General features: G+C 43.4%; 1 protein-coding gene across 1 annotated transcript; it reads right to left on the bottom strand.

Moving 5' to 3' along the window:
* Positions 1-8,872: 8,872 nt before the first annotated feature.
* On the bottom strand, positions 8,873-15,968 carry ZMAT2 (zinc finger matrin-type 2). The gene is made up of 6 exons (XM_008014704.3): positions 15,853-15,968; positions 15,419-15,512; positions 13,886-14,009; positions 12,049-12,122; positions 11,450-11,595; positions 8,873-9,930 (listed from the first exon to the last, which is right to left on the bottom strand). The coding sequence occupies exons 1-6, from the start codon at positions 15,868-15,870 to the stop codon at positions 9,787-9,789; spliced, it is 600 nt and encodes a 199-aa protein (XP_008012895.1). The 5' UTR covers positions 15,871-15,968; the 3' UTR covers positions 8,873-9,786.
* Positions 15,969-16,534: the final 566 nt, after the last annotated feature.

The raw sequence follows: 16,534 nt of genomic DNA on the forward strand, positions 1-16,534 counted from the left end.
TTCTGCATGTATGTTATGCCTCACAGTTTTAAAATGTTTCATTAGAAAACAGTAGAAAATTGATATAATCATCATAAGCATACATGCATCCACATTACAATCACCAACTATATCAAATAAATAGGAAAAAATACATAAATCAACAAAATTTTTTTGTATTTTTAGTAGAGATGGGGTTTCACCGTGTTAGCCAGGATGATCTCGATCTCCTGACCTCGTGATCTGCTCTCCTCGGCCTCAAAAAGTGCTGGGATTACAGGCGTGAGCCACTGTGTCCGGCCTGTTTTTGGTTTTCAAGCACTTCCTTACTATCTAGCACTATAAGATGCACCGTGTATCTTGTAGTTGGAACTGTTTTAACATGTAGTTAAATCAACAATTGTAGTTGGAAATGTTTTAACATGCATCTCTAAGAACTGTAGATCACATAGACCTGAAAATAGTATGGATATGAATAAGCTAGAAAACAAATTTTAAAATATGTAGATCCAAAATAATCAGGCATCCTTTTTGAATATACATGTAACACTTACAACAATAGACCATGCCATAAAGGAATAGGCCGTAAATAGGAATAGGCCATAAAGGAAGCGTCAATAAATTCCAAAGATCCAATCCCATTCAGACAATGTCCTCCTACTACGGTGCATCCTGGAATTAACATTTGTAAAAGTGATAGCTAAAATAAAATCCCACTTTGTTTGGAAACTAAATCACGTATTACTAGATCAGACTCTGCTTAAAAAATACTTAGAAGTGAATGAAACACTACATGACAGAATGTGTGTACTACAATTAAGCAATATGTAGAGGCAAACTTACAGTTTTAAATACACTAATGATTAAGAAAGATTAAAATCAAATAAGCTGCCACAGGAGATACAACCTCACACCCTTCAGGATAGCTACTATCAATCACACACACACACACACACACACACACACACACAGAGAATAAATGTTAGTGAAGATGTGGAGAAATTGAAGCCCTTCTGAACTATTGGTGGGAATGTAAAATGATATAGCTGCTATGGAAGACCGTATGGCAGTTACTTAAATAGCTAAAAATAGAACTACCATAAAATCCAGCAATTCCCCTTCTGGTATATATCCAAAAGAATTGAAAGCAGATACTAGACCAGGCGCGGTGGACCATGCCTGTAATCCCAGCACTTTGGGAGGCTGAGGTGGGCAGATCATGAGGTCGAAGTTCAATACCAGCCTGGCTGACATGGTGAAACCCCATCTCTACTAAAAATACAAAAATTATCTGGGTTTGGTGGCACGTGCCTGTAATCCCAGTTACTCAGGAGGCTGAGGCAGGAGAATCGCCTGAACCCGGAAGGTGGAGGGTGCAATGAGCCAAGATCACGCCAATGTACTCCAGCCTGGACAAGAGAGCAAGATGCCATCTCAAAAAGAAAGCAGAAATTCAAACAGATGTTTGTACACTTATGTTCTTAGCAGCATTGTTCATAATAGCCAAAAAGTCAAAAGAACCCAAATGTCCATTGATGGACTATGGCTAAACAAAATATTGCATTTTCATAATATTCCATTGTAGTATTCACATACAATAGAATATTATTTATCCTTTCTAAAAAGGAATAAAATTGTGGTACATGATACAATATGGATGAACCTTAATAACATTGTGCTGGCCGGGCGTGGTGGCTCATGCCTGTAATTCCAACAATTTGGGAGGCCGAGGTGAGAGGATCACCTGAGGTCAGGAGTTTGAGACCAGCCTGATCAGCATGGTGAACCCCATCTCTACTAAACATACAAAAATTAGCCAGATGTGGTGGTGGATGCCTGTAATCCCAGCTACTTGGGAGGCTGAGGCAGGAGAATTGCTTGAACCTGGGAGGCGGAGGTTGCAGTGAGCCGAGATCATGCCACTGCACTCCAGCCTGGGCAAGAGAGTGAGACTCCCTCTCAGAAAAAAAAAAAAAAAAAAAAGACTGTGCTAAGTGAAATAAACAAGTCACAAAAAGACAAATACTGCATGATTCCACTTCTATGAGATATGTAGTCAAATTTATAGACTGAGGGCAGAATGGCAGTTGCCAGGGATTAGGGATGGAGAGAGATGGAGAGTTATTAGTTAGTGGGTATAGAGTTTCAATTTTGAAATATGAAGAGTTCTGGAGATGGGCAGTGGTGACAGGTGCATAACAGTGTGAATGTACGTACCACCACTGAACTGAACACTTCCAAATGGTTCATATGGCCTGGGGACAGTGGCTCACACCTGTAATCCCAGCTCTTAGGGAGGCAGAGGTGGGAGGATAGCTTGAGCCCAGGAGTTCGAGATCTGCCTGGGCAATATAGACCCCATTCTCCACAAAAAGGAAAAAAAAAAGACCAAAAAAAAAAAAGGTGTAAAATGGTTAATACGCCAAATTTTATGTACTATGTATTTTACCACAATTAAATTTTTTTATGGAAAACAAAAACAAATGTTCTGGCTTCCAGATTCCTATAGAATAAAGCCAGTTACCTAAAGTTGAATCTCTTCACACATCCTATAAACAAACAAAACTAAGGAGAACAAATAAAACCATCTATGGCTACAACATAATTTACAGGCAGAGAAAATTATAAACCCCATTTTATATAAAAGCAGATATATACATCCAAAACCAGCAGATCCAGTTACAGAGCCATGCTCTAGAAGAGAAGCCAAGATGGCACAGAAAGTCTAAATCACCACCAGAAAAAGAGAGTCCCGTCTTGAGTGGAGAAATACTGACAATATATCTGAGATCTGGTAGATGAAAGAACTGAGATATATTTTAAAAGGTGGTGAAATTGTTGGAGACTGGAAATGGCAATGTTGCAAAGGCAGGAGGAAAGAGGCGACTTGAAGGGGAGGTACCCCTTCAGGGCTTCATGGTGAAGAGAAAGGAAGCAAGCAGTGAATAAGAGTACCAGGCTGGCCGCGGTGGCTCACTCCTGTAAACCCAACATTATGGGAGGCCGAGGTGGGCGGATCCTGAGCTCAGGAATTTGAGACCAGCCTGGGCAACATGGCGAGACCCCATCTCTACTAAAATAAAATAAAATAATAAAATAAAATACAAAGCTGGGTGAGGTAGTGCACACCTGTGGTCCCAGCTACTCTGGAGGAGTCTGAGGCAGGAGGTATTGCTTGAGCCCAGGAGGCAGAGATTGCAAAGAAAAAAAAAATTAAGAGTCTCACAGATATGAAAGAAAATCACAAAATCACAAGATATCAGCCTGTGCTCCACTTTCCAAAAAAGGGCTATTTGGGGAAGAAATGCATTTCGTTCTACCAACAAAAGAGGGCACCACAGTCAGGCGCAGCGGCTCATGTCTGTAATCCCAGTACTTTGGGAGGCCGAGGTGGGTAGATCACCTGAGGTCAAGAGTTCGAAACCAGCCAGGCCAACATGGTGAAACCCTGCCTCTACTAAAAATAGAAAATTAGCCAGGCATGGTGGTGCATGCCTGTAGTCCCAGCTACTTGGGAGGCTTAGGCAGGAGAATCGCTTGAACCGGAGATGCGGAGGTTGCATTGAACCGAGATCACACCATTGCACTCCAACCTGGGCAACAAGAGCGAAACTGTCTCAAAAACAAACAAACAAACAAACAAACAAAAACAGGGCACTCTTAAACTAAGAAAGCTGGTAAGGCACCCAAACTACTACTTCATTTGTAATTGCTGAAAATAAAACATTTCAAAATGCACAGAAAATTGCAGACACAGTATATAGCAAAATGTTAAGTGAAAATCAATACTTTTTAAAACACTAACCATGAAACTGGAAAACTGAAACACAGTACTTCAATCTAAATTAGATAACCTTAAGCAATCATTTGGTAACATGAAAAAAATGCCATGAATCAGAAAAATAACTCAGAACAGAAATGCACAAGGAACGAAATAACTAAGAAAAGTTTGTAAAAAAAAAGCAGGAGATATGGAAGAAAAAAAAATCTCTGAAAAGAACACTGAATCATAAGATGTCCAAAGAAGAAAAGCTTTTACTTAAAATATAATAACTGGTATTGAGGAAATGTATTAAAACAGCCAATAAAATAAAAATAAAATCAAGAAAGCAATTCAAAGATCAGAGAGAAAGTGATATAGAGGCAAAGATCCAACATACATTGCAGTCCCTGAAGAAGAATAAAATAATGGAACCGATGTAATCTTCAAAACTATAATAAAAGAAAACTTGGGTCTACATATCGAAAGGAAACCTGTGAAAATTTATATGGAATGATCAAGTTTGAGGTATATCTTAGAACATCCATTAGATTTGGAAGAAAAATTCCTGTGGGCCTCAGTAGAAAAAGGCGAGAAGATACAAACATACGGGTAACTGTTAGAACAAACACATGAACATATTGAACACGGAAAAAACTTTAAAAGTTGAGTTGGTTGGTTTTGGTTTTTAAGCACTTCCTTACTTTCTAGCACTACGAGATCTAGCACTGCTCCACGTCCATTTCTATATTTCCTGCCCAGTACTAAATCAGCCATTTCTCCAAGGAACTCTGGTTTCTTTTTCCATGGAAAGGGACCTGAACTTCAGCAGTGAAAAGGAGTGCAGAGCGCCTACGGATATCGAACCACCCAGAGAGGTAAAAGGACTGCAGAGCGCCCGAGGATCTCGAACCACCCAGAGAGGTAAAAAGGACTGGAGAGCGCCCGCGGGTCTCGAACAACCCAGGATCTCGAACCACCCAGAGAGGTAAAAAGGACTGGAGAGCGCCCGCGGGTCTCGAACAACCCAGAGAGGTTGGTGTAATCCTAGTAGATGTCGCCGAAGTAACCGCTGAGCTAAAGCCAGCCCGGAGGTTGTTTCCGGATTATATTTTCTTGACTGGTGAGAAAGACCTACGTCACAAAGAGTGAGTCAAAACAAGGGTGCTTTAGCGTGACTCAGCGTCCAGGACTGTCCAACACGCCCCCCACCTCCAGACAATTGAGGAGTTGTCCGTCTGGGGACACACAGCAGTGACAAGGACGCAGCCTTTCCTTAAGCCCTGGAGAGCTCTTCCGCAGTTGTGTCCTTGGCTTATTGCCTCCTTCTCAGCAGTCACCTGGTCCACAACTCTCAAAATGCCCCCACGTCCTTCGCTTCCAGCCTTTGCGCTCCCAAAACAACCACGCAGTATCACTTTGTGATCAAATCAACTTTTACAACTAGTGCTTGGGCCAGGGCGGTGGAGTCTTCACAAGGTGTAAATTGTATTTCAGACCTTATCTTAGAACTTCGCTGCTAAACTAGTTAAACCTTACAACCCCTGCCCAGGTGAAACTTCCTGTTACGCTTTTTTTTAAAAGACACATAATCATCCTCTGTCACCCAGGCTGCAGTGCACTGGCTCCATCTAGGCTCAACCCCTACGCCCCTCTTAGCCTCGCGAGTAGTTAGGACTACAGGCACAGTTCACTATGCCCAACTAATTTTTTTTTTTTTTTTGAGGCGGAGTCTCAATCTGTTTCCCAGGCTGGAGTGCAGTGGCACGATCTCGGCTCACTGCAACCTCCGCCTCCCGGGTTCCAGCGATTTCCGGCTAATTTTTGTGTTTTTAATAGAGACGGTTTCACCATGTTGGCCAGGCTGGTTTCAAACTCCTGACCTCAAGTGACTCGCCCGCCTCGTCCTCCCAAAGTGCTAGGATTACAGGCGTGAGCCACGGCGTCCTGCTTTTTTTTTTTTTTTTTTTTTTTTTTTTTTTTTTTTTTTTTCCTTCTTCTTTTGAGACGGAGTCTTGCTCTGTCGCCAGGCTGGAGAGCAGCGGCACGATCTCCGATTACTGCAACCTCCACCTCCCCGGATTCAAGCGATTCTCCTGCCTCAGCCTCCCGAGTAGCTGGGACTATAGGCGCGCACCACCACGCCCAGCTAATTTTTGTATGTTTAGTAGAAACGGGATTTCACCATGTTGGCCAGGATACTCTCGGTCTCTTGACCTCATGATCCACCCGTCTCGGTCTCCCAAAGTGCTGGGATAACAGACGTGAGCCACTGCACCTGGCCAATTTTTTTTTTCCTTTTTCTGTTTTGAGATGGAGTCTCCACTCTGTTGCTCAGGCTGGATTGCAGTGGCACTACCTCGGCTCGCTGCAGCCTCCACCTCCCGGGTTCAGGCGATTCTCGTGTCTCAGCCTCCCAAGTAGCAGGGACTACAGGCATGCACACCACACCCTGCTAATTTTTGTACTTTTTAATAGAGATGAGATTTCACCAAGTTGGCCAGACTGGTCTTGAACTCCTGACCTCAAGTGATCCGCTCCCCTCGGCCTCCCAAGGGGCTGGGATTACAGGTGTGAACCACCGTGCCTGCCTTTTTTATTTTCTGTAGAGCCAGGATCTTGCTATGCTGCTCAAGTTGACCTGGAACTGGCCTCAAGAGATCCTTCTACCCCCAGCCACCCAAAGAGCTAGGATTACCCGTGTGAGCCTCCATGCCTGGCCTAAAAATTATTTCCATTTTTAATACCACAGGAACATCTATTCCTTTTATGTACACTGTAAACAGCTAACCTTTCTTCCCCAAATTTCTACTTTTCTCCAATTAACCACTGTTTATATTTCAATGTGTATCCTTCCAGTCCTTTTCCTCAATCTGTATATTTAACTGTACACAAAACAGTTTTTCTTGGCTTGCTGGGAATCCAGTTGTTGGATATTTGTTTACTTAACAGCATGTCTTGGAGATCCTTCCGGTCACTGCATATAAACCTAATTCCCTTGTATTGTAAACAGCTGCATTATATTCAAGTATAAATGTACTAGTTTTAAGTTTCATTATCATAAAGCTGCAGTAATACACATCTTGGTACATATATGTGCGCATACACAAGTATGTTGTTAGCATATATGCTGGATTAAAGAATCTGCACACATATTTGGAGAAAGTTATGGGGGAAATACCAGAAGCCTTGAGGGTGCCTGAAGCCACAGGATCATCTTTAATAATAAGGATCATCTTTTGTTCCCCAGGTACTCTGAAGGGCGATTCCACCAGAATGTAAATTCCATGACATCTGGGACTTTGATGCACTGCCCCAGAAGATAATACCAGTACCTACAGCATGTTCACCTAAGCACTGGTCACGTGGATTTTCCTCAACTAGAATGCAAACATTTCCATTGGTTTTAGAAAGACATGAAAGAGGCCGGGCATGGTAGCTCATACCTGTAATCCCAGCACTTTGGGAGGCCGAGGCGGGCAGATCACGAGGTCAGGAGATCAAGACCATCCTGGCTAACATGGTGAAAACCCGTCTCTACTAAAAATACAAAAAAATTAGCCGGGGATACTGGCAGGCACCTGTAATCCCAGCTATTCAGGATGCTGACTCAGGAGAATCACCTGAACCCGGAAGGTGGAGGTTACAGCGAGCTGAGATCATGCCACTGCACTCTAGCCTGAGTGACAGTGACACTCAAAAAAAAAACAAAAAAAACACAAAAACGGAACCATGGAAGGAACTCACTGAAACCTCCAGCCTGCCTTGAAAGGGGTAACAAAAGACCTAGTCAACAAGACTGTCACTCTGAAGTGCACATAATCCTGCCAAGAAAAGCACCCATCAATCTGCCTCCATTGCCCAATACTTACTGTATCTAAAACTTTGAGCCAGGCCTTGAGCCCACCGGTGAAGATACATTCATGGTGTTCCCAGTGGCAAGACTCAGCATCACATGTTTACAGTAAGGGAATTTTGTACAAAAGTCCAAAGGGAGGTGTATGGTGCCTTGTGGTTCAGATACTACAGAAAGGTGAAGAGCTTGATGGGGCAGAGAATGAATACCAGCTATATGGTGGCAGCCTTGTTAACCCAACGGATCCATTTTTTCAGGGTATAGAACCAGCAAGAGTTACAGGTTTCATCTGCTTGAAGTTAATGTGTTAAAGTTAATAATTCTCCCTGTATGTATGACTATTTTTTTTCCTCTGCATCCCCTGGACTTGGTACAGTACTTGATCCAGTGGATATCAAAGTTTTGTGAGTTTCTGTACTGAGTTTACCAGTCTGTGCCATCTAATTCTCAAATTAGACCAAGGTAGGGAAAACAGCTAGCTGCTTCTCAGTGGATTTCAATGTGGGTAGGGAGGGATTTTGCCTTTCTCAGGGGCACAGACATTTTTAGTTGTCACAATTGTGGAAGAGGGTAAAGGTAAAGGCAGGCATCTAGCAGGTAAAGGCCAGGGATGAAGTTAATCCTAAATCAAAATCAAAATCATAAACACCCTACACTGCACAGCATTGGTTTCTACAACAAATGATAATCTGGCCCAAAATATCAACAGTGCCAAGATTAAGTAATCCTGTGTCTAGCAGACAGTAAGAAACACACTAAGGGCAGCGTGCAATGGCTCATGCCTATAATCCCAGCACTTTGGGAGGCTGAGGCAGGTGGATCACCTGAGGTCAGGAGTTCTAGACCAGCCTGGCCAACATGGTGAAACCCCATCTCAACTAAAAACACAAAATTAGCCGCTTGAAGCCAAGAGGCGGAGGTTGCAGTGAGCCAAGACTGTGCCACTGCACTCCACACTGGGCAATAGAGCAAGACTCTCTCAAAAAAAAAAAAAAAAAAAAAAAGAAAAAGAAAAACACTAAGTTCAATCCTGAGCTCTACTGTTCCAAAAACAAAAGATCAAAGGAGTCTGAAATGATAGGAATAGTTTTGGTTCAGGCTCCTCTGGACACAGATCCCTTACCAGAGGAAAACATAACTCATGCTAAAAAAAAAAAAAAAAACCTAGGCAAAAATAAGATTTAAAATGGAAGAATAAAACACTCTATGGAAATCCTCAGCATGAGAAGGAAAAACAAATATTCACAGGCAAAATTATGGAATGTTCCCACCAAATGTAAAACAGGCCCAGTCAATGCCATTTATTATATATGTTGAACAGCTTCTAAGACCCAAGGGCTCCCATAATAAGGTTTTGGGGATTTTTTGTTTTGTTTTGTTTTTCATTTTCTTCTTTGCATCAAACAGGTTCTTACAAAAGCCTGCTCACAAGGAAGACAAAAACAGAAATCCTCAGGAAAATGAAACAAGAGAACCTGAAACAATCTACACCTGAATGTTAAAAAACTCATCAGACACAAACCACACCAAACACTCATCCCATTTAATTTCCTGTTACATGCTCTGAGGAAGCCAAGAACATCAGGCCCCAGGGCAGCAATGCTCTAGGATTCCAGCTCAGGCCCCCTCTATGTGACAGATTCATGCACACACATCCACACACCATAGAACCAGGCAGAAATACACATGCATGCACAGGTAGCTAGAGAACCATAGGGCAGGATGGGAAAAAGGGCTGGTCAAGGATATGCAATCAACTGGAAACTGGGACCTAGAGAATGCTTCTGTTGCAGGCTGAACATGAGTTAAAATTAAAACAAAGGCATAACACAGGATAAAGGTGGGATGCTCAGACAAGAGGCTGGATAGATGGAGAGATAAAGATGCAGGGGGAGTTTTGGGAAAGCAGCCTCAGAAGGGGAGGTTTTTCTTTATTGGAAACTCAGGTGGGCAGGGGTCCTATGACTCCAGCAATATACTGAGGCTGAAGCAATATGCCACAGCATTACCTCTGCAATCTGTGCCCTCTCCCAAAGTAGAGGGAAACCATGAGCCCCACCTTCTTTCCCTCCCCATTGACACTCTTAAGAACTTTCCCATCACCCAAAAAGAAATGACCTCCGACTACACACACACACACACACAAAGTTAGGTCCAGCATAGGCCCAAGTTAGGCCAAGCATAGAAAGCCTCAGTAACTCTTCTTGGTGGAACCAAAGCCAGAGAAGCCCATCACAGCTGCCATCTCATCATCCTCCTCAAATGTCAAGTCCTCCTCAGCCCTCCTTTTCTTTTCCTTCTGTTTCTCCTTCTTGTATGCTTTGGCCTTTTCTTCCTGGAGGGAAAAATCACTCAGAATCAGTTTAGACTCCTCAGCCAAATGTTACTGAAAAAGACATGAGTTTCAAGACTCCTTTCTATCTTTAGGAGAAAGTACTTAAGACAAGTAAAATCTCAAGGACAGAGTAAAAGCCAGAGTAAAAATTATAAAGGATAACAAAAAGAAGTTTTAGCCTCTAGAGAGAAGTTCTCAAGCCTGCACTCTAGTTCTTTTTTTTTTTTTTTTTTGAGAGAGTCTTGTTCTGTCGCCTAGGCTGGAGTGCAGTGGCACAATCTCGGCTCATCACAACCTCCACCTCCTGGGTTCAAGCAATCCTCCCACCTCAGCCTCCCAAGTAGCTGGGACTATAGGCGTGTGCCATTGCACCCAGCTAATTTTTGTATTTGTAGAGACAGGGTCCCACCATGTTGCTGGGGCTGGTCTTGAACTCCTGGTCTCAAGTGATCCATCCACCTTGGCCTCCCAAAGTGTTGGGATTACACGCGTGAGCCACGGCGTCTGGCCCCATGTCATTTCTAGTTCCTGACAGGGTTATGACAGCAAAACCATATAATAGCAACTAACATTCTGGGGCATGCAGTACATGCCAGAAATTGCTCTGAGTACTTCATACATATTATACTAAGATCTCTAATATGGGGATACTGAGGCACAAAGAGGTTATATAACTTGCCCAAGATTCACAGGCAGTAAGTGGAAGAAACAGAATTCTGACCCAGTCAGCCTGATTTCATGGGCCTCTTTAGGACTAGGTACATTTAGTTAATTCCTCTTGTAGTTAAAAAAAAAAAGTATGGAGGAGGCTATGCATGTTGTGGGGGACAGTGGGTATGTGGGAAATCTTTATACCTCCTTCTCGATTTTGTTGCAAACCCAAACTGCTCTAAAAAAAGTTAAATCTTTTAAAAAAATTAAATCAAAGAATACAGATGAGACAGTCCTCAACTTACGATGCTCTGACAAGATTTTTCAGTTTTACAATGGTGCAAAACTGACATGCACTTGAAACTGTACTTCAAGTATCCATATAACCATTGTTTTTCACATTCAGTACAGTATGCAATCAATTAATGAGATGAATACTTTATTATAGAATAGGTTTTGTGTTAGATAATTTGGGTCAATTGTAGGCTAATGTGTTCTGAGCACATTAAGGTAGGCTAGACTAAACTATGGTAGGTTAGGTGTATTATGCATTTTTGACTTAAGATATTTTTAACTTGATGATGAGTTTATCGGTAGGTAACTCTGTCAGAAGTTGAGAAATATCTGTATCGCCAAAATAAACAAATAATAAGGCCCACAGAGTCCAGGAGAAAAAAGTCGTTTCAGAGCCATTTCCTTCAGATCATGAGAATCCTAAACAAAGGCAACAAATGTTTCTGCTAATATACAGAACTCAGGAGATACAACTCTGGGGCTGGGAGTAGGAGTGGGATGAGGACAGGGTCTCCCATGATTCATAACATAAAACTCAAATCTGGGGCAGAGGGGAAGACTAGGAGAGGCTTACCTCTTCTCTGAGCTCCTTCATCCTTTCCTCAAAATCATAATCCTTCTGCTTCTCTTCCATCTTCTTCTTGTTGACCTCAAAACGTTTCTTCACCTGATCCAGGGTGGAACGTTCCACACGCATAGACATGCCCAGGTTTCTCTGATCTGGATGGGGTCAACAGTGAAGAAGGCAAGCTCATTAAAATATCCTCAGCCCCTCAAAAAGTATTTTCCTGACTTCTCTGACATCTTCTCATATGACCTCTCATAAAACACATAGCACAAATAGTTACGGCTAAAAGAAACTCCCTTGGTCAGCTGGGCCCAGGAGCAGCACATGGTTTGGGTGCTGTTAAAAGTCTAATGGCCTCCAGAATGAGGCCTCTTACGCATTGCCTCCAGAAATATTAATGAAGTAAAAGATGGCCTGTGCTGAAACAACTGGAGAGTTCTAATAGGGGCATCAAAAAAGAGCCCAATAGAAACTACCTTTCTTACTCCAGCCATCTTTTGATCAGTAAAAAGAAGAGGAAGAAAAAAAAAAAACCTACCCTTCCATTCCACCCCACCTCCAAAACCCAATTCCAGCCCTAGTCACAAGCTACCTCCAAGCCTTACGTTTCTTTCCATTAATGTGATCCAGAAAGTTGATGGAGTCCTTCACCACACAGTCACAGACATTGCAGTAATATCTAACAGGAAGAAACAGCACCTGAGTCAAATATGGTTTTAAGGATCTTATCATTTTCAACCAAGAAACACAAATTTTTAGGTAAACTTCTTTTTAGAAGTGTTAAGCCTTCATTTCTATAAAGCCTTGGCTCTCGAGAGAGTATAGCAGTCATCCTCAAAGACAGCCTCAGGATGAGCCCCACCCTCTTGGTATTCCTACTTTGTGTAGTCTCTTCCCAATTTGTACTAGAGTTGGTCTGTGTGGCCAACAGAATATGTCAAAAGTAGTATCTTCCAAAATTAGGTTATTTTAAAAACCATGCCTTCTGTCTTTGTTTGGGTTACTTGCTCCGGGGAAGCCAGTTGCTCTATTGTGAGCAGTCTTATAGAAAGGTCTATGGGGCAAAGAACTTAGGCTTCCAAACAACAGGCATGTGAGAGAGCTTCGAAGCAGATCCTCCAGCCCCACTTAAGATTCAAATGAATGCAGACCTACCTTGCCAACTCCTTGATTGCAGCTTCATGAAGAGACCCTGAGCCAGAACCACCTAGGTAAGCCACTCCCACATTCCTTACCCAAAGAAACTGTGAGTGGTGTAGTTTATGCTGCTAAGCTTTGGGTTAATTTGTTAATTTACATAACAATAGATAACTAATACAGACAGGAATGGACAACAGTGGGTTTACTAAGCAGCTCAGAGAAGTGTCACTCATTGCTATCTGTGTTGCTCTCCTGCTAGAAAACCTAACTGGAGAGAGAAGCAGTGGGGGGCAAAAGGGTGACAAGCTGTTGTGGGACCCTTCTTCCTACAGGTTACAGTCTTGGAAGAAGGTGTACAATCAGGCATCCATAACAACTACAGCCTTTGCAGCTAGTCTGGAACCTCATACCCTGCTTCTTCACCATTAACAACTCCTAGGCTCTACCTAATTTCTCCCCTAGAAATCTCCTCAGTAGCACCTTCCTTCATTTCTTCCTCTGACAGATCAAATAATCCCTTTTAAAATATTAATAGTAAATCAGAATTGATAACAAGTATAAAGCAATAAAAAAATATATTTTTTTTTTTTGAGAGAGTTTCGCTCTGTGGCTCAGGCGCGATCTCGGCTCACTGTAAGCTCCGCCTCCCGGGTTCACACCATTCTCCTGCCTCAGCCTCCAGAGTAGCTGGGACTACAGGCGCCCGCCACCAAACCAAACTAATTTTTTGTATTTTTAGTAGAGACGGGGTTTCACTTGTTAGCCAGGATGGTCTCAATCTCCTGACCTCGTGATCCGCCCGCCTCAACCTCTCAAAGTGCTGGGATTACAGGCGTGGTGAGCCACCGCACTCAGCCAGCAAAAAAAAAAAATTAAAATATGTATTAAGTAGTAGTTGCAGTGCTATTACTAGTAGTTGCAGGGCTAGTATGATTTTTGTCTGTTTGCTTTGTTTTTTTAATTGAGACAGGGTCTCACTGTGTTGCCCAGGCTGGTCTTGAATTCCTAGGCTTAAGCAATCCTCCTGCTTTGGACTCCCAAAGTGCTGGAATTACAAGCATGAGCCACCGTGCCCAGCCAATGCTAATAATATGAAGAAGCCCACTGAGTGACCACTCCTAGAGACACTATCATGTCAAATTGAGACCTTGGGAGACACAGAAAAACAAATATAAAGATGGAATTACAGGCAAGAAGAACATAATCCTGGGGCCAAGGACCTTCCTCAATAGTTCCTAAAACCAAAATCGGTGGCTTAATAGATGCATTCTTGGCTGCAGAGAAAAATGATAAGCAACTTACCCTCCCATCTCAGATTGAGGGGTTGTCTTGGTAATGACAATTGTCTTCCCAAGCTTGGATTCCAAGTCCACCTTGTAGTCCCTATGCCTTAAAAGCTCTCGCTTGACAGGCTGCACTGGTTTTCCTGAAACATAATGGGGAAGGAAGTCCCTTCAATATCATAGCTCCTCAACCAGAAAGGAAAAAAAATGCATGAAACCCAAAATTCAGGTCTACTCTCATTTCAAAATGATTCCTGAAAGAAAGGACGCAACAGACACTTAAAGTAGCAGCTGGGGATAATCTCAACACAGGAAAAAATCATAAGCAATCCCCAATTCTCTACAGCTTTTCTCCACTTCAAAGCCAGCCAATCCAAAAGCAGTATGTTTTATATTCATTGATTAACTGAATTGTGGGGGAGAATTTCTGAAGTGTTACTAGAAGCAACTTTTTTTTTTTTTTTTTTTTTGAGGCGGAGTTTCGCTCTGTCGCCCAGGCTGGAGTGCAGTGGCCGGATCTCAGCTCACTGCAAGCTCCGCCTCCCGGGTTCACGCCATTCTCCTGCCTCGAGACTCCCGAGTAGCTGGGACTACAGGCGCCCGCCACCTCGCCCGGCTAGATTTTTGTATTTTTTAGTAGAGACGGGGTTTCACCGGGTTAGCCAGGATGGTCTTGATCTCCTGACCTCGTGATCCGCCCGTCTCGGCCTCCCAAAGTGCTGGGATTACAGGCTTGAGCCACCGCGCCCGGCCAGAAGCAACTTTTTCAAAACAGAAGCAAGGATATTCAAGAATGCTTTCAGGCAGATACCCTAGGCATAACAGAAAGGAACCTTCTGAGAGCTGGGCAAATTTATAAAAGGTGACCAACATTTAGGAAATGCCTGTTACATGTCAAGCACTATTTATTTTACATGTTACATAAAAACTGAAAGAGTTAGTGAATGCAAGGTGGCCTGGAGGTAAAGGGAAAGAAGAATGTACACGTTTGAAACAGATGACAAAACAAGACATTTCTTTATGCAATCTCTTAACCAGGAGAGAAGCACCAAGTCCCTGACGTCCAAGGCACAGAGAAAGAGCACTGCTAAGCACTAGCTGAAACAATCACAGATCCTGGAAAGTACCCCGGCTTTTCCCAGACTATATGGGAGGGTCTTGATTGGGCCAGGAATGTTCTCTCCCTTAAGAAATTTCAAGGGAAAGAGGGGAGTCACTGATAGCGGTAATGCACAGTAGCAAAATACTCCACACTTCTCTGTCACTACAAAGGATTCCGTTATCTTCTCTGTACTTCAGGAAAGCATTAAACGAGCCAAGCAAAGGGTGGGCAAGGAAGCGGAGTAAAATAGAGCTGAAGAGCATCTCAAAACTACTTACTTCAGCCCACCTCCTCGCTCTCATTTTGTAAATGTAGAAACCTAGGCCGAGAGAAGCAACACTCTGCCAGAGCTTAACCGCGTGGGAAGGCAGCGCACTTCAACTCCCACCCGCTCTCCATCATCGCATCGCCTCTGTGATACCCTTAGCCCTTGATGTAGTTAGCACCCACCATCTTTCTTTTCTCTCTCTTCCGTGAGCCTCTTCTCGGCGAGTTTCTCATATTCATCTTTGTCCCACTTTCGGCGAAAGTCCAAGTTTTTTGTCTGTGGAGGGGAAAAAGCGTCAAGATCCGTCGCCGTGTCCGGACCCCTAAAGAAGCAGGGAACCGCGCCCTCGCGGTCCAGGCAGCTACAGGACCTTTTGAAAGCGAAGCCTCTTTGGACTGCATGAGAAGGCTGGGGTAGCCTCAGGACCCCCAACCCGAGAAACCTCCATGATTCCACTGACCCTTTGCCAAGGCCTATACTGGGGAGTTCTTGAACCTGGACCCTGGGATCTCGAGGAGATATCGACAAGCCGGTCGGGTGCAGGAGTTTGTCTCTATTCAGGTCTGAAAAACCATTCCCCACCCCGCAAAACCTCCTCTTCAGACACAACACCTACCCCGCTGCCCGACGCCATCTTCACAGCGAAGTGAATGGCGAGCTGAAAAATGCCGTAAAAGGCGGCTTGGAGCCGTAAGGCAAGATGGCCCTCCAATAAGCTTGGAGTCTTGTGTTCCAAACGAGCTAAGGACTGGAGGGCTTCTAAAACAGGCTTGTTGGCCCCGCCTCTGCTCCAAGGAGACAGCGCAGGCGCAAGAGGAGTATGAAGCAACACGGAAGTAAGGGCGCCTGCAAGTGTTTTTTGCCTTGGGTTTCCAAACAAGCATTGAAGGGTCAAGATTTAGTTCAACTATTTTACAAACAAGGAAACTGAGGTTCGAAAAACTGTGGTCTCTGATCTAGTCTAGCAACTTTGCGTCCACTGCCAAGAATTCGTAAACCTTTTTTAAGGCCGAAGCGCCATTAGGGGGTCTAGATGCCTCTCATTCACCTGCATGCACTAGCGATATGACCCTAAACTACACTGAAGCGTTTGCAACAGAGGTACCCTTCCCGACGCACATATAAAAAGCATGTTTTGCACTTGTGCTCTTTTCCTTGAAGCAATGCTATCACACTTTACTTCACTCATTTTTCCATCACCTGGGGAACTTTATAGTAGAACATAATTTAATCAGCATTAATTGGATTTGGAAAGGCCAGTCATCAACCCTCTAGAGTGAAGCACTGTGGCATACCGG

This window comes from Chlorocebus sabaeus, chromosome 23, assembly GCF_047675955.1.
Source record: "Chlorocebus sabaeus isolate Y175 chromosome 23, mChlSab1.0.hap1, whole genome shotgun sequence".
In the NCBI taxonomy this organism is placed as follows: Eukaryota; Metazoa; Chordata; class Mammalia; order Primates; family Cercopithecidae; genus Chlorocebus; species Chlorocebus sabaeus.